The 27,684-nt window shown below is 38.4% G+C and overlaps 1 protein-coding gene across 1 annotated transcript in view; it reads left to right on the top strand.

The window, feature by feature from the left end:
- Positions 1-27,684, top strand: part of TRAPPC12 (trafficking protein particle complex subunit 12) — a 146,436-nt gene that overhangs the window by 104,281 nt on the left and 14,471 nt on the right. Inside the window, exons 7-9 of the mRNA XM_043988185.1 lie at positions 42-114; positions 3,242-3,315; positions 10,104-10,202. Of these exons, the coding sequence (XP_043844120.1) occupies positions 42-114; positions 3,242-3,315; positions 10,104-10,202 (246 nt within the window). The remainder of the gene's footprint in view (positions 1-41; positions 115-3,241; positions 3,316-10,103; positions 10,203-27,684) is intronic.

Here is a 27,684-nt window from a genome sequence, read left to right as displayed (position 1 = left end):
CTAGAAGCAAGCTCATTTTGTTTTTTCAACATTTACTATAGATACTGAAAAATTTGGAACAAGGCTTAGCTGAAGATGGGAGCATGAATAACATTACACAAGAAAATAGGCATGGTAAGTATTCCCCTTCCATTGTGTCTTCTGGAATTCCTGCTCCATGATTAGCAAATTTCCTTTGATCTTTAACCTCTTCCCTTCTCATTCCTTCCATCTTGTGGTACTCACTTAGACCTAGTTGTTTCTTAAGAGCAATACATCTCCCCCAAATACCCTTTCTCATAATAGCTACATTTTCTCTCATAATCCCCAACTAAGTGGTTGTGGTAGAGGACTTGGAATTCTCCTTGTTCCTCATTGCCTTAGCAGCCTCTTCTCCTTTGAATTCATGCTACCAAATTTATTATCCATTTCAGATTGTGATTGCCTTTATCTGTAGGTTATTTTCCTTCCTTCCTCAATGAATTCAGCCCCTGACTTACAGTCTTTCCAACCCAACTTCTGTCCTCACTCTAGAGGACTTCACCATCTGTATTGATGCTCTTCCAACACCCTAACTTCCCAGTTCCTCAGTCCTCTCAGCTCCTGTCCACTCCATCTCAGTATCACCCACAAGGGTTTCACTTCCAGATTCACAAATTCTAAAATGCCTTTATCTAATCATAATGTTATCATTCCACCTGTCTCTTGATCTTAATGCTAACACCTTCCCTCTGTTGATTGTCTCCAGTTTATCCTTTATGTATTTTGTTTGTACATAGTTGCTTGAATGTCATATCCCTCTCTAGATTATGTGCTCTTCAAGGCCTGGGGCTTATTTTCACCTTTCTTTATATCCTACCCAGCACTTAGCACAGTGCCTCACACATACTAGGTTCTTAATAAATGCTTATTTATTTGACCTTACTTGCTTATCTTACTCTCTTCCATGCTGCCTTTTTATTTCTTATTGCTTGCTCAAATATTCCAGAAGTGATAACAAGGCACAGACTTGAGTCTTTTTTTTTTTTTTTTTGCGGGACAGTTGGGGTTAAGTGACTTGCCCAGGGTCACACAGCTAGTGTTAAGTGTCTGAGGCCAGATTTGAACTCAGGTACTCCTGACTCCAGGGCCGGTGCTCTATCTACTGCGCCACCTAGCTGCCCCATTGAGTCATTTTTAAGAATACTTTTGTGTTAATCATCTGAAATGATGGACTGTTTTTCCTCTGGATTCATTGCATAACATTGTATTTTTAAACTCTAATTGACTGGGCCAGCTAGGTGGTGCAGTGGATAGAGCACCAGCCCTGGATTCAGGAGTACCTGAGTTCAAATCCAGCCTCAGACACTTAACACTTACTAGCTGTGTGACCCTGGGCAAGTCACTTAACCCCAATTGCCTCACCAAAAACAAAATTAATAAATCTAATTGGCCCCTAAAATTATTTTGCTTGGTGTCAGCAAAATGGCTGTAAGCTAAGAATGAGTCAGTGAAAAATGTGCCAGGGAGAGAAAAACCTCTCCTTTTAATTTTCACTTTGCTTCCACCATCACTCTTACTCTAGATACTCTCAGGGTACCAGAAACTGATTCTAACTCTTATAGCTTGGCCACTTTGAGTCCATTCCTTAAGCACAGAAGTGTTGGGTAGAGGGGAGGCAGAAAGTTTAGATTCAGTCATGCTCCCTGCCATCAGTGAGGACATAACACATCCTCAGGGAGCTTTAGGGGAGAAGATGGGGTAGGCTAGACTTGTTATTTTATCCATGTAGAGACCTCCCAGTATGGAAACTGGCTCCACCAATGCAAATTAGGCATATAATGAAAGGCTTAGATAGTTGCCTAAGGCAGTAAGAAATGAAATAAATTACCCATGGTTGCAGAGCCAGCTTTTCTTGAAGACAAGACTTGAACTCAGGCCTCCTTGGCTCTGAAGCCATCTCTATGCCCACTCCCCCTGCCTCTCAGTGGAATTAATAGGTAACTAAATATGCTAATGTATTTCCAAGCTATAGCTGTATTTACCAGATATATCACCTCCCACTAGGAAATAACAACTAGACCTATGATTCATTGGTATAGGGAACTTCTAGGAGAGGAGACTCACTCTCCTAATGCAAGTCAGGACCTACTCTACAACAAAGCTTCTTAAACTGTGGGTTGAGACCCCATCTAGAGTCAAGTAACTGAATGTAGAGGTCACAAAAAATTTGGTGATAGTAAAAGTATTTTATATACTCATCTACCTGGTGGCGCGTAAAAATTTCTGAGGTGAAAATGGTTGCAAGTGGAAAAGGTTTAAGAAGCCCTGCTCCACAACATCTGGGCTTGACTTGAGCAGAGCTGCCATGGGAATGTCAAGGTCAGTGACTTGCCTGACAACACAGCCCGTGAGTGTCAGAGATGAGACTGAGCCTGTCTTTCAGGCTTCAAGGCCAACTCTCCATCCACTGTTGCACTGCCCCCAATACTACCTTGTAGCTTTTTACTTTCAACTCTCAGGAGTGCTTTCATGTCATTTGTTTTATTTATTGCTCATAACCAGCCCTATGAGATAAGTAGGGCAAATATTATTATCCCTATTTTGCAGATGAAAAAACTATGGCCCTCAGAAATAAAGTGAATTATCCCAGATCCCAGTGGCAGAACCTAAGGTTGCTGGCCCTGAGACTAAGGCCCTTTTTGCAGTCATAGGCTTTTCTACTGTCAGGCTTGACCCAAGAGCCTGGAGAAAACAGACAGGCACCCTTGGCAGCAGGATCTCCCACTGGGAGCCCCAGACCCAGAGAGCCCTATTGTTCCTCAGTGATTTCTGCTTGGAAGTCACTGTCCCCCAGCTATGTTGGTCACTTTGCTTTTGGAGCTGATTAACCTTACTCTGATAAGTAAATGGTTCTGATAATTCACATTTGCTGAAGTTACCTTCTTTTTGTCCTATTTTTAGAAAAAAACGTAGCACTTGATTGTAGCATTTAGTCTTTTGTCTGCATTGAAAGCCAAGCAGTTGCCCTGCTGTTTTGCATTGTTGCATCCTTGATTCAGACATTCTGTTCCTAGAACCAGTTGGGGGTTAGTCCCTACAGGAAGGGCAGTATTTTCTGGCTCATGGTGGAGCCTGACAGCACAGTAAAAATTCTCGGCTAAAACCCAGTGGTGTTAACAAGGGGATCTTTTAAATCAGAATTCACAGAACCCAATAATTGATGGCTAGAAAGAACCTCTAATTTATTTGTGCACATTCACAAGCTGCTCTTATTTTCCAGCCTCTGTTCAGCTGTGGAGGTCACGTCTGGGCCGGGTGATGTACTCCATGGCAAACTGTCTGCTAATGATGAAGGTACGTGGGCGGCAGTAACTGCAGAGCTGCCGTATATTCTGGAGTAGGATGTCATGAAGAAAAATGGAGGAGAATCACTGGTGCATTCTGGATTAGGGAAAGCTACCTGACTAAGCATGAAGGTTTAGCTTAGCAGAGAATTAATTAGACTAAGTAATGGCATATTTAATAGATAGCTAAGTGCAATAACATACTTCAAGGCTATATCCATGCTTATTCCTTCTGAAATCAATTCAAATAGAATATAGAATTTGCATTTTGAAATTGAATTTTTCAAACACTGAGCTAAATACTGTCATTAGAGCCAATTACTTGCTCCCTCTCTCATCTTTTCCAAACTCTGCCCTATGAAAGGTCTCTTGTGAATACTGAGTATGCTAGTGGTGTTTGGGGAGGGGGATTGTTTTGGTTTTTGTTATTGTTTTGATTTAATTTGATAACATCTAGAGAAAGACAGCACCACCACGCCCTAGTATGAGTTTTACCCCACAGCTTTCAACCTCTGGGGAGAAAATCTGAAAAATAAAGGAGCCAAACAGAGTGATGCCAGACAGTTTCTTTTTACCTGGCCACTCTCTCTTCCGAGCATTTCCATCCCAGCTTTTGCAACAGTATTTTTTTACTTCTCTGTGTACAAAAAAACTGGAACTGCCCACACCTTCTGTTTCTCTCCCAACCACAGGAATCAGAACGTCCTGATGATCATGTGGTGGCACAACCCACAGGCTGCACAGACCAGAAGCTTAATGCTTCTGTATGAATCAATTAGCAGCAAACACCCAAGAGCAACACTATTAGCACTCTACCTGCTATTATAAGACAGAGATCATAACTTCTCCCACACTCTGAGTTTTCAAGCTGCCCAAGGTCATATCTGAACCTGGTTTTCCATAAGGCAAAGCAGGCAATTTGCCAAGTGAAGAAGCTTGCTCAGGGGCTCTGTTTTTTAACCTTGAAATATCAGTTTCCCGCCCCTAGTGAGATGGTGATCTTGATTTGAGGAGTAGGTCTCAAAAGAATAAAGTATATAAATAAATTGACACCATCAGGAGCTTAGCACATACCCTGATACAGAAAAGACAGTGCAGTAAGATAGCATAGAACTTATGAACTAGGCTTGGAAATGTGAAGTGCAGGTGAGAAGCTTCCCCCAGATGATCTCCTCAGTTTTCTTTGCAAATCCTTTCTAAAACAGAGACATACTTTGGGAGGGATGGACATGTAAATTTAGAAAACCACTTTATTTTTCAGCAATACTAGCTCTGTCACTTTGGACAAACCTACCCTCCTTCCTGGGCCTCAGCTCATTTGCAAAATGAGAAGATTGGCCTAAATCATCTCTCTGGCCCTTTTCCAGATCTGAATCCTATGATCTGAAGTACTGCCACAAGTCCTTCTAGCCTCTAAAATTATATGATTTATGTATCTAGAATATTATCTTTTACATTTAAGTATGTTCTTTTTATAAGAAAATCAGTGATTTTTGTATACACTTAGTGTTTTTTAACATCTCTGAAATATTTCTGGTACTGTTTGCTACCTGCATTCTTCCCTTTTTTTATTCCTACAATAGGTCTTCCCACCTTCAATATATGTCAGTAAGAGTTCCACATGCTAATGACCCCAGGACCTTTCTTTTAACAAGTCCTGTATGCTTATCTCTCCTCCAGGCACTATGTTAAGCAAAACCACTGCCTGTGAACTACTTGTCCGCATTTCTGGAAGTCTCAGTGTAGCTCTCTGGAGTCCCATAGCTCATTCACTCTGCCCATCCAAAAGCAGGTCATACTCTCCAGCAGCCTCCAGAGCCACCAGCGCTGAAATCTCCTACCTGGCCACCTGTGGTAAAACTGATGGAGCGCCCCCACCCCCTATGGTCATTTTGCGCTTCACCTAGAATATACCCAGCTTGCCAGAACATTCTTATGCAAAACACCTTTTAACTAGCAGCTTTGATGTTTCATTAGGCTCTAGGTCTCCTCCAAAGGGATTGAATTTACCGGTTAAACTGGTGAGTTTCCATTTGAATTTTTTAAGATGCATTAATAGAAAATGGTCAGGTAAAGGTAAAATTTGCCCCTTTTTATATTAGAGTATTTAATAACAGTAACAGTTACCAAAATCAGTTCTTTGTTCTTATATGTCACAACTCACCACAGAATGGCATGGCGTGTTTTTAAGAGAAATTTTACATAGACTAACATCTAATTTCATTGTTCAAATTAATCTTTTCATTTTCATATGTAAAAGAATGTTTAAAAAAATTCATTTGGGCTATTTTGAGTTGACGCAGTCTGTTGCCATCTAGTGAGTAGATGTGTTATTGCAACAGAATGTCATTCATACATACATACATACATACATACATACATACATACATATATATGGTTAGCCTTATAATTGGATTATTTGTGAGCTTGTGATGTTAATCAACCATTTGATAAATTTTAATAACATCCCTATTAAAGTAAAATAAGCAGTAATTTAATTTTTAGGATGAGGGCATTCTAATAGTTTGCTTTAGCTCTACATTTTGGCATATCATACTATTAAAATATTCCTGTGACTGTTCAAAAATATTAAATTTTTCACCACTGTTCTTATTTTTTAAAAGTTTCTTCTATCCTTCACTCTTAAAAAAATAGAAATTTCTTTCAGATTTACTTAGAATAATAGAGACATAGGCCAGCTTACTTTAGTGTGCTAGGTAGCAGCTCAAGGATGTCCTTCTGATTTTACCTACCCTCTACACTTCCATATATAGCTTGAAATTTTCGTGTATTTTAAATGGGAATGTGTGTGACCCCATAAATCACCTACCCAATTGTTTAAATTATGCTACGCCAGGCTTTTCTTGGTTCCGAAATGGTTGTTAATCTAGTTTCATTGGCACCAAACAAGTGCCATTGCTAAAGGAAAAGGGTGAAGATTGAACCAAAATAGATTTGTCCCTTTGAAAAAAATCATTCATATCCTTCAAATCCAGACCTATTATGATCAGGAGAATAAAATAAACTCATTGTGAGAAATTCATTTCAGTCTCTTCCCATGATTTGGTAATGTTTCCTTGACCTCCAATAAATAAACAATAATTAGCTTAAGGAGACTTTAAAATACAGTTTTTTGATTTGATTTGATTTTCTGAAGGTCACATTTTAAGGTCATTAGATTTATAGTGGATAGAGTGCCAGGCCTGGACTCAGGAAGACTTGTCTTCCTGATTTCAAATCCAGCCTCAGATAGTTACTACCTATGTGACACTAGGCAAGTCACTTAACCCTGTTTGCCTCAGTTTCCTCATCTATAAAATGAGCTGGAGAAGGAAATGGCAAACCCCTCCATTATCTCTGCCAAGAAAACTACAAATGGGGTCATGAAGAATCAGACATGAATGAAAACAACTAAACAGCAAAAATGTCACATTTTATTCTACCAGAGGGTATATAGCTAGAAATCTCCTGCCTTTCTATTCGAAAGACATAGAGGACAGGGGGAGTACAGGAGCTACAGGTAGCAATTACTTTGTGGTTTCTCATAGAATTCTGGGTCCCACTTGCCAGAAGTGTATACTTAAGCACCCTGTGGTCACTGTGACCATCTCTTTTTTTTTTCCCCCCAGGGCAATGAGGGTTAAGTGACTTGCCCAGGGTCACAAAGTTAGTACTTGTCAAGTGTCTAAGACTGGCTTTGAACTCAGGTCCTCCTGAATCCAGGGCTGGTGCTTTATCCACTGTGCCACCTAGCTATCCCCTCCATCTCTTATTTTCTAAAGGTTTCTCCATCTGGTGTCAAGTCTCTTTTCTTGGAGTCTGTGGATTGAATTACTATACTATATTGATAGTATTCTCAATATTCACTACTGTGCTGTCATTGGTATAGTGGTACACAACATAGAATAACGGATCCATTCCCTGTCTGAGAATTTCACTTTCTGAAAATGCCTCCTCTACTTCTTAGGCATCTTTAATGTCTTTTCATGTGCAGTAAGTACTTTCATGTTCTTAAATAATTAATGATCTGTTGTGATAGTTTTAGCTCTGGTACACAGGCAATCTTCAGTACCTTTGGGAATGGATGTATTTGGTCTCTAGTTAGGCAATGGAAGTTTGAGTTTCACTATGGAATCTAGATATGATAAAAGTGAAAAGTATTAGACCTATTCCCACAACTTTCTTTCCAGACCCTCTTATTCCCCAACCCAGACCTTCTTGTAGAGCTATTTACCCAAGCTAATTTTTTTGTGTGTGTGTGAAGCATAAGATTTGGAGCATATATTTAGGTTAAAGTGCCTCCAAAAAGTTAGCACATTTTCCCTGTTCATTTACTTATAAACCAAAGATAAGGGATGTAAACATACTTGTTAATGAGTATTAATTTCCAATAGCATAGAGCCCTGTTAAGGTAGGGAATGTCACAGGCACCCACATATGCTACCCACCCCCCAAAGATAGGGGGTAACGTGGACTACACAGTTCATCCACTTATGTCTACTTCCCCACTCTTTTCTGCCTCCCTACTGCTAACTGGCCATAATAAAATCTTCTTTCTACCCTGTCTACTTAACAGGGTTGTTGTTGGGAAGAAAGCATTGTTATACAGTATTGTAAGATGTTTACTTAGTACCCCAAAAGCCCAGGAAATACAGCAGTCATAGCGTACTTGGCTGTGACCTTAGATTTGAAATTTTGAGCTAGAAAATCTATATCCCTCTGTCACACAGACACCCTTTACCATAAAGGGCATTGGTGGAGTAGTCTCCTGAATGGCAGTAGCAGCAGCCAGCGGCTGCCTCAGTTACTGTGAGGCAGTGACAGGGAGAAGAGAGTCGATAGGAGCAGGAAGCCAAGGCACACTATCTGCTTGTACAGCTTAGCTGGCCTTGAATAAAATTAGTTTTAATGAGCTACACTTGAAGTTGGTAGACTGTAAGGAAAACCTGGAGCCTTTTATTTTTTTTTTCCTGCCAAATTGGAATTTTACATGTTGCCTGTCTTTCTTTATAACATTCCAATTAGGAAACTAGTAACTCCAAGTCCTAGTTTGGATACAATTTATTATGCAGAAGAATAAGGAAATAAATGTACCTGCTGGGATATCAAGATTAACCATTAAAGGGAAAGAAATATAAGTTACTGTATATTTACTTTATGGTAAACTGAACAGTTAAAAGTTTTCTTGTATGTTTTTTCTAAAGTGTAAATATTCTTGGTACCAGGCAAAGAACTAATTACACTAAGGTGTATGAACATGACCTTGAAGGGTTGGTTGTTTGTTGTTTTTTTTGAGGGGTGGTGATTTAAGATTATTTTTTTAATATCTTTATATTCTTCCTCAATTCTTAGTGTAAACCTTTCCAATATTCCACTGAGGCACACTAAATGGAATTTATCTTATGTATTTGGAAAGTGAATAAAAGACAAAATTTACCAATTCTCATAAAAATATTTTTGGCAGAAGAGAGTTACATATGCCGTCCAGTTAAGATCCTAATTGCTACTTAGAAGAAAAAAAAATTAAGATTAAAGAACTGCCTGCCTAATTAAACTAAGAGGAGGCCACCAAAAGCTATCATCTCAGTGATGAGTAATGGTTCATCAACTTTTATTACAGATAAACACTGGGAACCCCTTTATAACACTGGGATCAGTGGACAAGATTAACATAGACAAACTATTGGTTAGTATTGTCTGCTCTCTGAGTCTGATAATTAAGGAATAGTTCAGATGGAAATAGAATGACTGTGCACATGCATGCACATCTACATGTGTGTATAGGTATGTCTTTATATGGAATGAGGCATAATGGACAAAACACTAGATTTCAGAGAGGTTTGAATCCAAGTTTTACCACTTATTACCTGTGCAGTCTTGGGCACTTCATTTCTATTTTCTCAGCCTTAGTTCTTCCTCTGTAAATTTTCTTCCAGTTCTTAAAGCCTATCTAATGATTGGGACTAGATCTGTGATTTCACTTGTCTGGAGAAACTCCCTGATGAGGAAATCCCCTCTACCAATCCAAGTCAGCACCTTCTCTGCCACCTACAGTCTTAAAGAGTTGCCTAAGGTATTGAGAAATTAAGTGATAGGTTCATGGTCACATAATCAGTATGTGTCAAAGATAGGACTTGAACCCAGATCTTCCTGACTCTAAGGTCAGGTCTTTATCTACTATTCCATGCTCCTCTCAGAATCTGCACATATGTGTATGTGTTTATGTATGCATATGTACAAAGCCATTTCCCCTTAAATGATACCTAGTGTATCGTAGGAGGGATTAAGAGAAGAAACATTTTTTATATAGAACCCTCTGTGTGCCTGGCACTGTACTAAGGGCTTTTCCAAGTATCATCTCATTCCTTCCTTACAACAACCCTGTGTGAGGTAGGTGCTATTATTATCCCTATTTTATAGTTGAGGAAACTTGGGGTCACACAGGTAGTAAGGATCTGAAGTTGGACTTGAACTTAGGCCCAACACTCTTTTCACTGTATCAAAAGTTGCCTCTACAGGGGCAGCTAGGTGGAGCAGTGAATAGAGCACCGGCCCTGGATTCAGGAGTACCTGAGTTCAAATCCGACCTCAGACACTTAACACTTACTAGCTGAGTGACCCTGGGCAAGTCACTTAACCCCAATTGCCTCACTGAAAAAAAGAAAACAAAAACAAAAGTTGCTTCTACAGTAGTAAGACAATTAATATATGCTTATTGACTGGCTGACTAAAATGAGTATAAATAAAGGTGAAAGTGATTTCTGAATTTTAAACTGTGGCTTTGTTTTCTTCTCTTAGGATTATGTACTTGCTGTAGATGCATATCATTCAGTTATCAAATACTACCCAGAACAAGAACCTCAGTTGTTGAGTGGAATTGGAAGAATTTTCCTTCAGGTATGTATGTGTGTGAGAGAGATATATGATGCATGTACATACACTACACAGGTGTGTGTATATACACACACATTAAATAAGTGAGGCTAAAGTGCTTTAAATAGTTCAATGACAGGTTAAAACTTAATACCATGAATCTTCCCTTGCGGTAGCTTATTATTCAATTTCTTTTTTTTTTTTTATGTAAGGAAAGAAAACCTTTTTTTCTAAATTTGTTGTGGCCATTAAAAGACAGTCCTTGAAAATGAGTCCAGTTTTTTTGCACTTAGTATTAAACCCTTCTAGCTTTGACATTATGATTGCGAACCAATTGTTAAATCTGATTTTTAATGCAAATATGCTGAAATTGGTTCTTTTAGAAAGCATCACTATGCAGTTTAAAAAGTAGTGATTGCACCATAAAGAGTTCAATTTCAGCATAGCTGACTACTTATAAGTTGCTAATCTTTTGATTAAAAGACAGTGCTTGAACCTGTAGGCATGTGAACATATGCAAAGTGAAGTGGTGGTTTTAGCAAATTGTATAAATGTAGGCCAAGAAAAAAAAGAGAGATTTCATTACCCCATGGATAGACAGGCAGCTAACTGTGTATCCATGGGTTCAAGTTGTGTCCTTGCCCCCAGAGCTGGCAAACCTCTTTACTCTCTCGGCGCTCCTGAGTCTCTACAACCATAAGATGCAGGTGAGTTGTAGACCTGCATCAGCTAAGAGAATTCTACCAGTCCATGAATTCATATATCCAAAGCAAAAAGAAATATGGAAAAACCACACTGCCTCAAAATCTAGAAAAGAGAGACAAGTGTTTTCTTTGGATTGTCAGTATATTAGAAGCCCTCAGAAGATACAGAACCACAATTTTCAGTTTCTCGTGCTTAGTGTGGGGCCCTCTCCTTTAAAGCGGTAGGTTAGGGGCTCCTCTTCAGTATCAAATCCATTGCCGCCCCCTATTCCCGACTCCTCCTTCCCCCTTATGCCATGCAAGCCTTTCTCACAAAGGGTCTCTTAGAAAGACAGCCTTTTAGAATGGAAACTGTTAAGTATTGGAGGGGTTCTGAGTGTACCTCACTGACCACTTTTCCCTAGACTAACCCACCAAGAAGAGCTCAGAGGTGAGGGAAAGATGATCACATTTGAAGCTCGATGCTAGAACATTCTCTGGGTCCTTTATAGAAACTGGTTTCTTGGTATGTCAGTGGTTTGCTTTTCCCAATTCTGTCATCCCTGCTTATAAATAGATTCCCAGAAGAATGTATTTACAAGTGGAGTTTCAGTTCTGTGAAGGCAGGGGCTAGCTTTTTGTTTAGGGCATTGGGCTTATTATAAGTAGCCATTTAGTGAATATTTGTTGAGTTAAATCGAAATGGACTTCCTCATTCATAAGGATTTCTCTGCAAATGAAGAGAATGTACTGTACCTATCTTAGTTTCTGAATCATAGCTTATATAATTTCATTCATTCATAAAAATTTCTTTAAGTATAACCATGCATAGCACTTTGCCAGGCCCAAAGATCTAAAGTTTCAATAAAAATACGGTCCCTACCCCCAGGCAGCTTATCATCTCTTAGGGGATATGACAGACAAATTACTATAACCATTATCTGGCACAGGGTGTTTGAATGGTCCACATCACTCAAGGAATTTCTTTATAGGTTCCAGCGATCTTTCCAGGCTCCAGTGTCCCCATACCCACCATCAATGGCCATTTTCTTTGCCAGCAGCTTCTCTATTCTGCTGTGTGAGGGCAAAAGGAGAAGGTTGGTTGTAGGGCTGGTAAATCAGGGAAAGCTTCATTGAGGTCACAGTTTAATTACTTTTAAAGGATGTATGACAATTCTGCAGGGAAGGAAGGAAAGGGCGAGCAAAGGCAGAGGATTATCAAATGGATGAATAGAGGCAGAAGAGCTCATAGCAAGACCTAGAAATGGGATGGGCAAGTTTGGCTTCTCCACCTAGAGTGATAAACAAAGGAATTTGATCTTCACTGGATTGGCAGCAGGAGCAACTAGAGATTCTGGGACAGATGAATGAGGTGGTCTTATCTTACTTTGAAAGACATATTATTCTTACAACAGTATAAGGGACACATTTGTGGAAAGATCTAGTGGAAGTAGGGGTAATTTAAGAAATAATGTGCTTAACAATCACATTGGCCATAAGAATTAAAAGCCATATTATTAACATTTGCAAAAATGGTTTTTCTTTTTTAAAAAACCATGTGGGGCAGCTAGGTGGCATGCAGTAGATAGAGCACTGGCCCTGGATTCTGGAGTACCTGAGTTCAAATCCAGCCTCAGACACTTAACACTTACTAGCTGTGTGACCCTTGGCAAGTCACTTAACCCCAATTGCCTCACCAAAACAAAAAAACAAAAAAAAACAAAAAACATGTAATTGGCAAGAATAAAACTTATAAGAAACTAAAGTTGCTTAAAACCATTTGGGGTCCCTGCCTTTAATTGTTTCTGATTCCTCAGTGTTTCAGGTAGGGAAATTTGTTATAGGAATCGGAAAGAAAGAAAATAATATCTAACTACCATCTCTTCAGTTTAGGGAATGAGTCAGACTATAGATGGCCCTATGTGACCCAACTCACTCTCAGTATTTACAGGTGTAAAATTACTTGTTATATTCCCAATTACAGTTTTACTTCCAGGGGCAGCTAGGTGGTGCAGTAGATAGAGCACCGGCCCTGGATTCAGGAGTACCCGAGTTCAAATCCGGCCTCAGACGCTTAACACTTACTAGCTGTGTGACCCTGGGCAAGTCACTTAACCCCAATTGCCTCACTAAAAAGCAAACAAACAGTTTTACTCCCAGAACTGGCTTTTACTAAAACATGGAGAATAGACAAAATGAAGTTTCTTGGCTGCATCTCCGAATTCTCAGCACTAAACAAACATTCACAAAACCAGACCTTCACAAATGTTTCCTGTCACCAAAAATCAGCTTCTAGTTTTCTGCTATTTTGATCCTTAGTTGCAAAGTCACCTCATCCTTGTGGGTAGTACTTCTGCAGTGGTTAATTTCACAGGCTATCAACTATTCCTTCTCTACTTTACAACCCTTTGTCCACATTGTGCTGGACACCATTCTCTACCACTCTTGATATTGTGTGGATATCCAAAGAACAAACACATTATCCATCAGCTCTCTTGCACTTTCTCTGCATGACTGACTGACCAACCAACTTTTTTTTGTTTCTCCATTTTCTTTAATGACATAATGTCAGGTCACCAGTGCCATTTCCCGTGGATAACATGACCAGAGTAGGGCTTTTTTCTGTCATACCTATAAAAATGTATTTTAAAACCATTTTTACTAAATAAAATTCTGTGCACTGAACTCACTTTAAATGTAACTACTGATGATTTTCTTGCTATATTTTTCAATCATCCCACAATAATCAAGCAACACATTCAGACTCCTCTCGCCTTGGTATTGGTTTTCCGTTTCGTAGCTCTAATACAGATGGTATAGTCCAAGTATTGATACTGATTGCCTATTTTACAACAAAATGAAGTTCATGTGCTTAGTTTAATTACAAAAATAAATTTTTGTTGCAGAGATGTAGAAGTTAGTTTGCTTCATACATAACAAAAACTTTTCTGATCACTTACAAAGGACATTAGTAATGCACACAAAGTAATGTATACTAGCATCAGCAAAGTACAGAAATCTTGAGAAAACTGCATTAGAAACAGTATGATGTTTTTCAAATGACTCCCTCTGTCTCATATACTGGCATCTTTGGCAAAGGATGAGGTAAAGAAATTCTATTACTAATATCAAATATAGGGCAGTTAGGTGGCGCAGTGGATAAAGCACCAGCCCTGGATTCAGGAGGACCTGAGATCAAATCTGGCCTCAGATACTTGACACTAACTAGCTGTGTGACCCTGGGCAAGTCACTTAACCCTCATTGCCCTGAAAAGAAAAAAAATATCAAATATAAACTCTTGTTGGGCATTTCAGTCCCTTCCTAACTTGGTTCCATTCTAAGGGTCCAGCCTTATGATACATTTCCTCTGGTCCAATCAAACTGGCCAAACATGACATTCCACCTCTTATCTCCATGTCTTTGCACAGACTGTTTCTCATACCTGAAATCCACTCCCTCCTCATTTCCACTTCTTAGAATCCTAGTTTCCTTCAAAGCTCAGTTTATCCCCCATATAAACCATTCATTGCAATCTTTACAAATGTTGGTAAGGCTTGGTAGTTCAGTGGATAGAGTGCAGGACCTGGATTTGGGAAGACCCAAGTTCAGATCCAGCCTTGTGTACTTGCTAGCTGTAACAAATCACTTAAATACTGTCTCAGTGTCCTCATCCATAAAATTTGAATGAAAGTAGTACATATATCCCAGAGTTGTTGTGAGGATAAAAATGAGATATTTGTAAAGAACTTTGCAAACTTCAAAGCACTACGTAAATATGAAGTATCATTGTTATCATCATGAGCACTCTAATATAAGACACTGAGATATCTCATGAAATGTTTATTATTAGCATTGAATACAACAAATAAAACTGCCAACTTCTTTATTTGGTTCTCTGTGAAGAACCAAATAAAGAAGAACCATCCTTTCATTTACCTACATCTTCCTTTTGCCTTCTGTTTTCTGTTACAGAAAGAATGTCAAGATTAATATTAATTTCTTCCATTCTAGTCTATGTCCAGTGATTGGTCAGTCTATCAAAGTAGTTTTCCTAAAGGAAAAGAAGGTCTGACTGTGTCACCTCCCTACTCAATAAACTATAGTATTTCTCTGTTGCCTCCGGGATCCTTCCACCCTCCACATCTCTCCCTCCCTCAGCAAGGGGACTAGTTTATACTTATGAGACACCTGTAGACTAAGCAGGCATACATTGAACACTATGTGCATCTCACTGACATTTCAGCTCCTGAGACTAAAACAGTCTTTAGACTCAATCAGAAAACCTACGTTTATGTCCTGGCCCTGATACTTAAAAGTAATACAACTATGACAAGTCATTTAGCCTCAGGTTCTTTGTCTATAAAATAGGTATAATATTTGCAGTAATTACCTCACAGAGTTGTTTTGAAGATCAAATAATATTTCTAAGACACTCTATAAACCTTTAAATGCCATTGAAATGTTAGCTCTTATTATTCCATTGACTTTGCTCATTGTGTATTTGAAAAAGATATAAACAAGCTAGTTGGTGCAGTGGCTGGGCCTGGGGTCAGGAAGTTCTGAGTTCAGATCCAGACTCAGACACTTACTAGCTGTGACATCCTGGGCAAGTCATAACCTCCACCTGCCTTTGTTTCCTCTTCTGTAAAATGATAATAATAGTACCTACCTCCCAGGGTGGTTGTGAGAATAAAATGAAATATTCTTTTAATCGTGAAAGTATTTTATTATTTTCCAGTTACATGGATAGTTTTCAACATTTGTTTTTATAAGATTTTGAGTTCCAAATTTTTCTCCCTCCCTTCCTTCCCTCTCCCTTCCCCAAGACAGAAAGCAATCTGATATAAGTTATATATGTACAATCACAGTAAATCTATTTCTGCATTAGTCATGTTGTGAAAGAAGAATCAGAACAAAAGGAGAAAACAAAAAAAAGTAGAAACAGTATGGTTCAATCTGCGTCCAGATTCCACAGTTGCTTTTTCTAGATATGGAGAGCATTTTCCATCATGAGTCCTTTGGAATTGTCTTGGATCATTGTATTGCTGAGATAAGTCTATCACACAATGTTGCTGTTACTGTTACAATGTTCTCCTGGTTCTGCTCATTTCACTCAGAATCAGTCCACTTAAGTCTTTCCATGTTTTTCTGAAATCTGCCTGCTCATCATAAAATGAAATATTTATAAAGTGTTTTGCAAACCTTAAAGCATGATAGATATGCTAGTTATTATTAGCTATAGAAACAAGAAAAAAAGGAAGTCATCCTGCTTTTTCTTGAGTGTAGAACACAGTCCAGAAAGAGAAAAGACCTAAATGAAAAGTGTGGAGGGACTTAGGGAAAGTATCACCAGTATTTTGTGGCTACCACGTACTTAACTATAAGACCTTAGGGTAAGTTCCTTCACCTCTTAGGACCTGTTTCCTCAACCATAAAATGTGGGAGCTGAACAAGATAGAGGGGTCTCCAAGGTCCCCTACAGGTCTAGTATACTGTCATACTTGTCATGTTTAGGTACATTTCCTATTTTAAAGGCAATGTGGAAGAGCAAGAGAAAATAGGAATAGATTCAAGGGTGTGCTTGTGTAGCCCTACCTGGAAACTAGTAAATTTTCAGTGTTAGTATTCACACCTTGGAAGTCAACAAACTATGGAGACTTGGCTTATTGTTATGTTGATTATCTAAACTTCAGAAAGTATTAATAATGCTGATGAAACCTAAGTACCTACTGGGCTTTTTTTTTTTTTTCCCCTGGAGAGACAGTTTGTTAAACACAAAACATTTACCAACAAACTACTGGATAGGGAAGGTTCCTCCTCCCCAACCCAGGGAGTGGGTCAGTTAATCAGACTTTTGTTTAGTACAAAAGTAATAAGCTGATTGAAAAGGTACTGTGGTTCTCAATGGCTTTATGTAAGTTGCACAATGTGTTCTCCAAACAGGAACATCAGAACAACCTTTCTATCTATAGGGAATCCATCTTTCATTTGAACTACATAGGATATTCATTGGGACACTGAAAAATACCTTATGTGATCATGTTTTCCTGATTTGTGCCTCACTTGATATTAATAATAAGGAGCTCGTTTTTGTTGTAGTTGTTCTGGACCTGTGATTCCACTGGTATTCAGAAGTATCCAGAACTTGCTGTGAAGAAACTCCTTCCACCAGTGCTAGTCAGCATCTTCTATACAACTTATATAGTCTTAAAGGCTCATTAAACAGAGTTATCTCTGTGAATTCATTTACCAAGTGCTTTTACATGATTCGAACATAGGTATGAGATAAACATTTGGAGAAGAGAGTTTTATACATCTTCCTCTACCAATTAAAAAAAAAATTGTGATCAGCAAGCAAAAGACAGAGTGAGGTCATGTATTCTTTATACTTCTCAGTTAGTTATAGAACTGAAGATGGTGATCTGCTGTGGAAAATAGTCTGCAGAAGGCTGCCTTGTTACAGTTATGTTGAGGATACCCTGAATGACACAGACCTTTTCTGTCATGAATGTTCTAAAGATGAGAAAGTAGATAATGGAGGTTAGTGGCTACTGCTTCCTTCCTGAACTTCTTTTTCTAGTGTTAATACAGTTTGTGATCTTCGCCATGCTTTAGGAATCTTCCTCTCTTTGCTGTATCCTGATTCCCTTTAAGATTGCATCACCTTCCAAATGGATTTCGTGTGTGTGTGTGTGTGTGTGTGTGTGTGTGTGCATGTGTATATTTGTTCTGATCAAGCTGTGCTTCTTTATTTCTTCCTAAACGCTCTTTCCACTTCTTATATAGCTCATTGAACACTGCAGTGTTACATTCCAAGTATGGTAGTTCTTTTGTCAACAATGATGAAAATAGAGTATAATAGTAATGCCAGGTTATCTGTTCTATTTTTGTTTCTATTTGTTGTCCTCCTAGTTTCATCTATGAATGTGCTTGGAATAATCTAACTTAGTTGACTTTAACTGCCATATAACTCTAGACTCATTTTCTCCTCCACTGCTTTTTGTTTGAAGCAATATTTTTAGTAGTCTTCCATCCCCTCCTTTGTAATGTTTTGCATACAAGGTTATAATTCTAATTTCTTTATTAATAATATTTCAACAATTAAAACTATTCCTTTTTAAATGAAAGCATGAATTTAATATATTTCTTTATGTTTTAATCAAATATTTTAGAAATATTATATTCCTATGAGTGTATAAGAATAATAGTGATTTATAATTTGGGATACTACTGCCACTGAAATCCTTCTCCTCTGCTCAATATCGGCATAAAAGTGATCATTCTATGCCAAGGAACCACAGGTTCCAAGCAGATCCTACCAACCCAGAAAGGTTTCAAGTATGTAAGCTGGTGGTGATGATCTGTGTCTGTTATCTGAGCTTACAAAAACTAATCCTCATAAGTGTGGTCACTAGATGACAAATTTTTGGGCCACAGTAGCTGATCCATGCTCGTAGAGGTCGAAGGGGGAGGGGTGGAGGGAATTGATGAGGGTGATAGAGTTGTGGGGAGAGGGGTGAAGATGCCATATACATTCTTGGATGGTACTCTCACCAGCACCATGTGAGTCTTTAAGTATTCCATTTCTTTTTTTTTCCCCAAATGATTTTATGTTTTCTAAGTCCCTGTGATGTACTGTGTAGCAAATTAAACCTTGATTTAGTCAGGTTCTGATTATAATTTTTGACTAATAGACCAGGATGCTGTCAAGTTGAAAGGAAAGGAAAATATGCTCAGTATAATAAGGGACACAAAGGGTGGGGATTTACGGTTTTATGCATCTGTTTTAGTTGTCTTTAGAGAACATAGAACTTCATAGAGGACATAGGTCTTGATGAAGAATTTTCAGAAACAGAATTTGAATGGCCAGGGTGATATAGTACACAGAAGCCACTGTGCTGACATCCGGAAACCTAGGTCCTAGTTCTGGTTCTGCCAGCAAGCCTCCACGTTCTCTTGGACTAATCAATTTCTTGGGACCTCAGTTTCCTCATTGCTAAAATGAAGAAGTTTGCTTAGATTTTTCTCTAAGATCCCTTCCACTTCTAAATAATACCTTTAATTCTGTGAGCGTAGTAAGGATTTTCTAGACCTGCTTGTAAAGAGGAGAAAACAGAGACTTCAGAGTCTTTGGACCACTGGGTTCCAGAAATAAGAGGGTGTCTCCTTTGCCAAATGTTCCAGTAGAAAAGGTAAATTCCCCAAGAGCAGAATTCCTAGTGGCATATTTGGTATCCATGTAGATTCTGCTCAATATTGTTAGTTAATAACAATGCATAGTGCCATACCCAGCCCTGCCTGTTCTAGGCCTGTGCCTTTGTTTTCTCCTTCCAAGATGAAGTATAGGCATACCTTGGAGATATTGCGGGTTCAGATCCAGACTACTGCTATAACACGATTACTGCAATAAAGCAAGTCACACCAATTTTTTGGTCTCCCAGTGCATAGAAACGTTTTGTTTATATTATACTGTAGTCTATTAAGTGTGCAATAGTATTTTGTCTAAAAAAGCAATGTACATAACTTAATTTAAAAAATAGTTTGTTGCTAAAAATGCTAACCATCATCTGAGCTTTCAGCAAGTTATAACCTTGTTGCTAGTGGAGGGTCTTCCTCAGTTTTGATGGTTTCTAAAGGCTAATGTGGCTGTGGCAATTTCTTAACATAAGACCACAATGAAGTTTGCCTCATCAGCTCACTTTTCCTTTCACTTGAACCTACTTGGCCTAATTTCAAAACTATTGTGTGGCAAGGAATAGGGAGGCCCAAGGAAAGGGAGAGAGAAAGGTGAATAGCTGGTCAGTAGAGAATTTAGCACACACAACATTTATTTATTAAGTTTGCCTGGAGGCAGTTCCTGGCACCCCAAAATAATTACAGTAGTATCATCAAAATCAATGATCAAGGGGCAGCTAGGTGGTGCAGTGGATAGAGCACCGGCCCTGGATTCAGGAGGACCTGAGTTCAAATCCAGCTTCAGGCGCTTAACACTTACTAGCTGTGTGACCCTGGGCAAGTCACTTTACCCCAGTTGCCTCACTTAAAAAAAAAATCAATGATCACAGATCACCATAAGAGATATAATGATAGTGAAAAAGTTTGAAATATTGTGAGAATTACCAAAATGCAACAGAGACCGAATGTGAGCACATGCTGTTGGAAAAATGGTGCTATTAGACTTTCTCAACATAGGGTTGTCACAAACATTCAGTTCATTAAAAAAATTCAAAAAAAAAAAAACATTAAGTGTGAAGTGCAGTAAAATGAGGTGTGTCCGTAGTACAGTATGGCTATAAATCATTCAGCCAACCAGTCCCAGCCAGCTAACTTTCTTCTCATTCAGGCTGTTCATTATCAAGTTAAAGAGAAACAAATCAGGGCTAAAGCATTTTTAAAATTTTAGTTGATCCTATGTTGGTCAAAAAAAAAAAATACTTTTAGTGTCACCCTCTTTTTTGTTCTCTTTCTTCATGCAAGTGAGAACAAGAAAAGAAGCAGGGAAAAGGAACAAAAGACCTTTCTTGAATAATACTTTAGTTCAGGCATTGTAATTCCACAGAGAAAGCTGAGAAGCAAACACTAATCAAAAAAGGAAATGAAATTTTCCATTTAATTCCAAAGGAATGAAAATAGAACACATGATTTTACTAAAGAAAAACGTGCAGAGGTCTGTGAAATCTTAAATACTCTATAATAGCTCTATGATAATGCTAGGGATATATCCAGGCAAATGAAGATGAAGTCGATGTGTTGACTTTAAGCTTCTGGATAATAACACACAGGTTCAGAGTACAACTCCTGTCCCTACTCTGTGTATCAAAATCTACAATGTATTCCACTTTTAAAATATTACTGAAATATTAGGTGTTGTAAACATAGTCTCATCTCACTAAAAATTTCTTGAAATTCAAAAGGGGGGCACCAGTGGTATGGTACCACATGCTGCCTACTTTATATTTGGGCTTCTAATCACTAGCTTTCCATGTTAATTTTTCAAAATAAAATTTTTCCTTTGTAAGGGAAGAAAAAAGTCTGGGCTTGTTAAAAAGTAGTGCTTATAATATCACTAGTTTCCTGATTGAATCCACCTTTATTAATATGTGCTGTTCACATTTTTAAAAACTTTTTTTGAAAGATAATGCTTTGAGGGCAACTAGGTGGCACAGTGGATAAAGCATCGGCCCTGGATTCAGGAGGACCTGAGTTCAAATACGGTCTCAGATACTTGACATTTACTAGCTGTGTGACCCTGGGCACTGCCCTGCCCTGCCCCCCCCCCAAAAAAAAAGAAAAGAAAGATAATGTGTTAAAGATTGATGGCTTTATTTTTAAGTGTTGATACCTAGATGTAGGTCAGTCACTCAGCCTACTAGCCTACTCTTCACAGGTCTGATTCTTATAGCCACATATCAGTGTACTGATGAAACCATCATCATTTACTTGAAAATCAAATGACAAGTCCTCATTATATTCAGTTTGATGCCTATCTCTTCATTATGCACAGCTTCCTTTAAAGCTACTCTGAGTTCTTTATAGAGGAGCCATAAGTGGGGAGAAGGGGGAGAAAAATCATACCAAGATAGGAAATTTCAGCTTTTTGAAATAAAACCTACTTCTGTAAACTCATTTTGAGACATCAGTATCCCTGGGGAATTTTCCACCTAATCTACTGAATTAAAGAACTTTAGTAATATGAAGTTTAAACATATGAGAAACATTCTCCTATAGTTCTTTAAATTTATTTCTCCCTGACTCATACGCAGCCCCTTTGTAATCCTTTTAGGCTGAATGTTTCAAACTTAGAAAAGAGGAAAAGAAATTATAGAAAACAAGGACATACAAAGTGCTTAAAAGTGATTCACTTATATCAAGCAGTTAGTCATTTGTGTCCTAGGAAGGAAAGGCTAATGGCCAACTGAAAGCAAATCCCTCTCGATTGAAAATCATCACAGATAGAAAATAAATGCCACAGTTTTGAGGGAAATATTCTTCCAAAATAGGAGGGCCTTAGCTCTGCTAGAGGAAAGCAAGGGAGAGTAGGGAAGAGGTTAAGAATCCTTTGGGGAAAAGACATCCCAAAAAAAGAGAAAAAGACCTATTTGTACAAAAATATTTATAGCAGCTCTTTTTGTGGTGGCTAAGAATTGGAAATCAAAGGAATGCCCATCAATTGGGGAATGGCTGAACAAGCTGTGGTATATGATGATGATGGATGTGCTGTAAGAAATGACAAGCAGGATGATTGCAGAAAGCCCTGAAAAGACTTGTATGAACTGATGTATAGTGAAGTGAGCAGAACCAGGAGAATAGTGCACAGTGCATGGTGACAGCAATATTGTTTGATGAAGAATTATGAATGACTTAACTACTCTCAGCAATACAATGATCCAAGACAATTCCAAAAGACTAATGTTGAAACATACTATCCACCTCCAAAGAAAGAACTGATATTGATGAACACAGACTGAAGAAGACTGCTATTTTTCACTTTGTTTCTTTTTTTTCTTTTATTCAAGTTTTCTTGTACAAAATGACTAATATGGTAATGTTTTACATAATTGCACATATCTAATTGCTTACCACAGGAATTAAAGAGAAAATTGTTCTGTGGCAAAGATGATGATAGTCCAATAAAGTCCCATTTTGGTGCCCCACTGTGGGGCTCTCCATAGTACTGGGTTTTCAAGGGTACTGCTTACAGAAGACAAACTCTAGGAAAATCCTACCAAATTGAAAAGTTTTCCAAGATGGGCCCAGTGAAGAGCATAGGTTAGGCAGCCAAAGACCAGTCTCGTTGCATTTCAAGAGGCTCCTCGCCTTTTTTTCTTATATGAAGGTTATTTTTCAACCACAGAAACTTAGCATTCTCTTAAATTGTAAAAGGATTACTGTTTGTGTTAAAGGATAAAGTATCCAACATCAATAAAGTCACAAAGCTTTGAAACCCTGAAATTAGTATAACAAGGAGGGGGATGGAGCTGAATACTCTGTCCCAGTTTCTTATTGTGGTTCTAAATGATTAACTCAAGGAAACCTTCATAATCTCTCAAAACCTGAGGTCATTTAGAGGCTATACCCCAAGTATTTCATCCTCTCCCTCATCCATCCATCTTCCCCCAAAGTGCACCTATTCCAGGTCACCCACAGTATCTGGCCAGTTAACTAAGGCTAGAGAGATTTTTATTCCAATGTATTTACCACTCCAAGTTAATCTCCAGACCCTTTCCTAGTATCCCTGTCACAAGAAACAGAATTCTAATTCTATTTACAGAATTCAAAGTTATCTACTATCTGCTACTTTTCTGGGAGCATTCAGCCTTTCTCTTTTAAAGGTTAGGGACTCCATTTACTCCCCTTCAGGCTTCAGGCAATTTGCTTGCCATTCAGGAGGCCTAAAAAAATAATATGATGCATTTCATGGGGCCATATTAATTTGAAAGCCTGCACTTTTCAAAAGTAACCTTTAACTCAATATTTTGTCACCATGGTCATCAGCAACATATACTGAGAACCTCCTATGTATAAGGTACTCTTCTAGGCCCTAGAAATATATGAAAGTATCTCCCTATTCTCAAAATACTTATAGTCTGGGATGTATGCTGTATAAACAGTAGATATAAAAAGACAATCTAAAAGTTTTCTAACATAAACTAAGTGCCAAGTAAGTAATGTTCATATAAGGGCTACAAGAGTTCAGGAAAGGAGTTAATCACTGATGACTGAAGGGAATTAAGTGTAAAGAAGTAGGGAGTGAAAATGGTAGTTAAGGGGGAAGGCCCAGAGCATGTTTGGGCAATATAGAGGGATTAGATTGTATAAAAGAGTCATGGAAAATCAGGTTATAGAGGAACTCAAATGCCAGGCTAAGGATTTTGGATGTAACTTGGCATTCAAAGTTCCAGTTGATCTCTAGTTCATTAAATTCCTTCATTCACAATCTGTGAAGCATTATACAGAATACAAAGAAGTCTGTGGCCACACTCTTTGCCTATACAGATATCTATAATACAAGGCTATTTCTTTGCATGATAAATGCCCTAGGAGTGGTATTAACAAAGTATTCTAGTAATTCAAAAGAGAGTAAGATAACTTCAGGTAAAGCATTTGATCAGCTCTTTTTCAAGGATGGAGTTTTGAAGCTGGGTTTTAAGGGATACTTGGAATTTCTGTGAATATAGGTAGCAGAAGATGGGAGATTTTTTTTACCCCACAGGTTAGTCTCAAGTCTCAAATGAGGCAGTGAAATAAAGCATTTTGCAAACATTAAAGAGGTGTGTTCACTTTTAAATGCAGTTCAGTTTGGATAGACTACATAGTTTTGTATGTAGGGAGTAGCGAGAAAAGAGACTGAAAAGTAAGTTTGGGGCCAAATTAGAGTTTGGACTTTGTCATAGTGGGCAGTGAAGGAGCTAATGAACAATTTTGGGAAAGAGTGATGAGATCAGAGTGATACTATAGGAAGAATAGCTATCATTATTGCCTAAGCTGACTTGGAGACTGGAGTCAGAAAATCATTTAGGAGAGATGCTATTGAAAGTGGCCTAGGGACAGCTAGGTGGTACAGTGGATAAAGCACTGGCCCTGGATTCAGGAGGACCTGAGTTCAAATCCAGGCTCAGACACTTGACACTTACTAGCTGTATGACCCTGGACAAGTCACTTAACCCTCACTGCCCCACCAAAAAAAAAAAAGTGGCCTAAATGTAATGGAATGAGTATAAGATAACTCTCTAACAAGTGAAATAGAAAAGGATGGATGAAGAAATAATTCAAAGCAAGTACTGATGAAGTATAAGAGGCCTAGGCAGTGTGTTCCTCTACATGTGGTAGGCAGTAAATGTTTATTAAATTGAATTAAAAATCATCAAAGATGACTCCAAGATCTCCAGCTTAGATAGTGGGAGGGGAGCAGAGGAGAGGGGAGGGAGGGGAGAGACAGAGAGAGACAGAGAGAGAGATCAATTTTTAAGTACTTACTATATACCAGGCACTTCATGCTTGGGGGAGGGGGGTCCTTTTACCCCCAGGCTGTCCTAGATGGATTATCAGATATTCTGGAAGAGGGGATACCTCTTGGTTGAGGTGGGGAAGGAGAGGGGTACTCCTAATGTTGATGGGTCTTCCCATTTCCTGACCGTCCTAGATGGGTGTCTTATCATGGAAGTAAATGAGTCAGGAAGAGGAACTATTTGGAGGGAGAGTGTGGCTTACATAGAGTTTAAGTGCCAATAAGATATCCAAGAAGAAATGTCCAATAAGGAATTAGAGGTGTAGGTATGGAACTCATGAAGAAGATAAGGCAATATTAAAGTATCCTACCAAGTAGTTTCCTCCACGCCTCCAGTCTCTCTTCTCTTCATTGTCCTCATAGCTAAGAAATTGAAATTCCTAAAAGCTTGGGTCTGAACATGTCATTTCCCTAATCAAGAAACCCCCAGTGGCTCCCAGTTGTATTAAAGTTAAAATATAAATTCTACTGGTTGGCATTTAAAGCACTTCACATTTGTCATGATTAACTGAGGCACAAAAATCCAAGCACGATCAATTTATTAGCAAGACTACTTACTAATTACTAATAAAAAGAGATTCAAGACTCTCCAACCATCAAGGATGCCTCTGATAGCCAGAACAGCTTTTTTTAATACAGTGAAAAGATAATAGTTCATATGAGTTAAAAGTAGTTCTGCGATGAAAATTAAACTAACACAGTAATTGGCCTATATCATGCATAAGGATGGGCTTACAAATGGCCTGACTCAGAAGAGGGGATCTCTAGGCTCCTGGTTATGGGGAAAAGACATTCTCTGCATTCTCTGAAAAGTCCTGTGTAAAGCAGCCCCTAATTTATGCAGGCAGAACATCTTACGATTTCAGGGACTCGCCCTCCCTCTTCCCATCCTGGACAAGAGTCCAGGCTGTCCTTATAAATTCTTATCCTAAGGCCTGTACAGTGAAATATTACTTTAATTCATAATTTACTTGATTCCAGTGAGTTACTGCAATTACTAATCAAGTAACAATCAATAATCTTTCTAACTTTCACACATTCTCACTCCCAACTCTCTTTCTGGGGAATATTCATTATTCCTTCTCACATTATACAGAGCCAAACTAGCCTAATTGCCATTTCCTGTACACAGCATTTCATCTCCCACTTCTTTGTCCTTGGACAAGTGCCTCCCATTTCTGGGCTGTACGTCCTCCACACCTCCACCTCTTATAATTCCTAGCTTCCTGATTCCAAAACTCCACTCTCAGTTACTAATGCTCTTCTCTACCTTCCCTTTTGTCTATATTTTATATACTTTGTGTTTACTTATATGAGGTCATTTTGTTTCTCCTTGCATAGAATGTAAACTCCTTGAACAACAGGGACTGTTTTGGTTTTGGATCCCCAGCACCTAACATTCCCTGGAACATAGAAGACATTTAATATTGTTGACTGAATGAATGGTAGCCACAGAATTAGAATCTCAGTGTTAGAATGAGGCACAAAAGTCATATAGTTCTGAATAAGCCTTTTAAGCCTCCTATTGAAAACAAGCACATTTTAAAAAAATATATAAACCATGCCTCAGATTCCCCTCATTCCCATAAACAGCCTCACATTTACTGCTGTTTCTTTTTAAAGGCCAAATAACACCAAATGTAACATAAATAAGACTCCATCTGTATGACATATATGTAGTACATATATATGGTGCACCTAGGTACAAAACATGAGCTTATCTACTATAGTTTCCTTTTTTCCTCCTTTCTTAAATCATGTAAAATGGGGGGAGTCTCTTTCTCCCCCAAAAAGTTTATTTCAAGAACTACTGTACTATGAGAAAACTGTCATCAAGGAATTACATGAAAGGAAGAGAAAATGGGCTGGTTGTTGTGTGGCAAGAGCAAGGGATAACATGTAGCACCTCAGTTGTCCACTAATACCCTTTCAATCAAAAGAAAGCAGAGAAGGCCTCCAGCATATTGAGTTGAACTTTTGGGGAAACGTGGACAGGAGTTGCATATTTGGGTCAGGCGTGGATGAGTTTCAACCTGTATCCTAAATCACTGAGATCACAGATCCATTTGAATATCTTGTGTTCAGAAATAGAAATAACGTATCCTAATAGACTAAAAACACAGTAACTCATTAGGAATTTCAGCTTTAGCTCTTCTCTACTACTGATGCAACAGACATTGGGTAGAGAACATAGTGGTGCCTGTATCTAAAAAGAAAAGCTATTTATTATCAGTACTTTTTTTTGGGGGGGGGGGGACAATGAGGGTTAAGTGACTTGCCCAGGGTCACATAGATAGTAAGTGTCAAGTGTCTGAGGTCAGATTTGAACTCGGGTCCTCCTGAATCCAGGGCTGGTGCTCTATCCACTGCGCCACCTAGCTGCCCCTATTATCAGTACATTTTAGGGAACGAAGATGAGATAGGAATTTTTGACCCCAAACCTTCCCCACTGCCAATACAGGAATAGAATGTTGATTTGAAGAAATTCTTGTCGTGTGCATAGAATTAATCGTTGAAGCCGTGGAAATTGATAATGAGATTACCACAAGATAGAATAGAAAGAAAGGTTTGGACAAAACCTTGGCAAACTTGTATATTTAGGGGACAAAAAAATGATTCAGAAAAGCAGACAGAAATATACCTCTCTGTGGCTACATAATGACTTAGAAAGCCACAGATTAACAGTATTTATAATGTATCATATGTTTATCTTGTTAAATATTTTCTATTTACATTTTAATTTGGGGATCAAAATTGGGAAGTTTATGACAACATGCTACAAATTGGGCTGGGAGTTGATTCACCCAGGAGCCA

The sequence above is a fragment of the Dromiciops gliroides genome, chromosome 2 (genome assembly GCF_019393635.1).
Source record: "Dromiciops gliroides isolate mDroGli1 chromosome 2, mDroGli1.pri, whole genome shotgun sequence".
NCBI lineage: Eukaryota > Metazoa > Chordata > Mammalia > Microbiotheria > Microbiotheriidae > Dromiciops > Dromiciops gliroides.
Note: the sequence above shows the minus strand (reverse complement) of the source record. Positions and strands in the feature narration are given on the sequence as shown.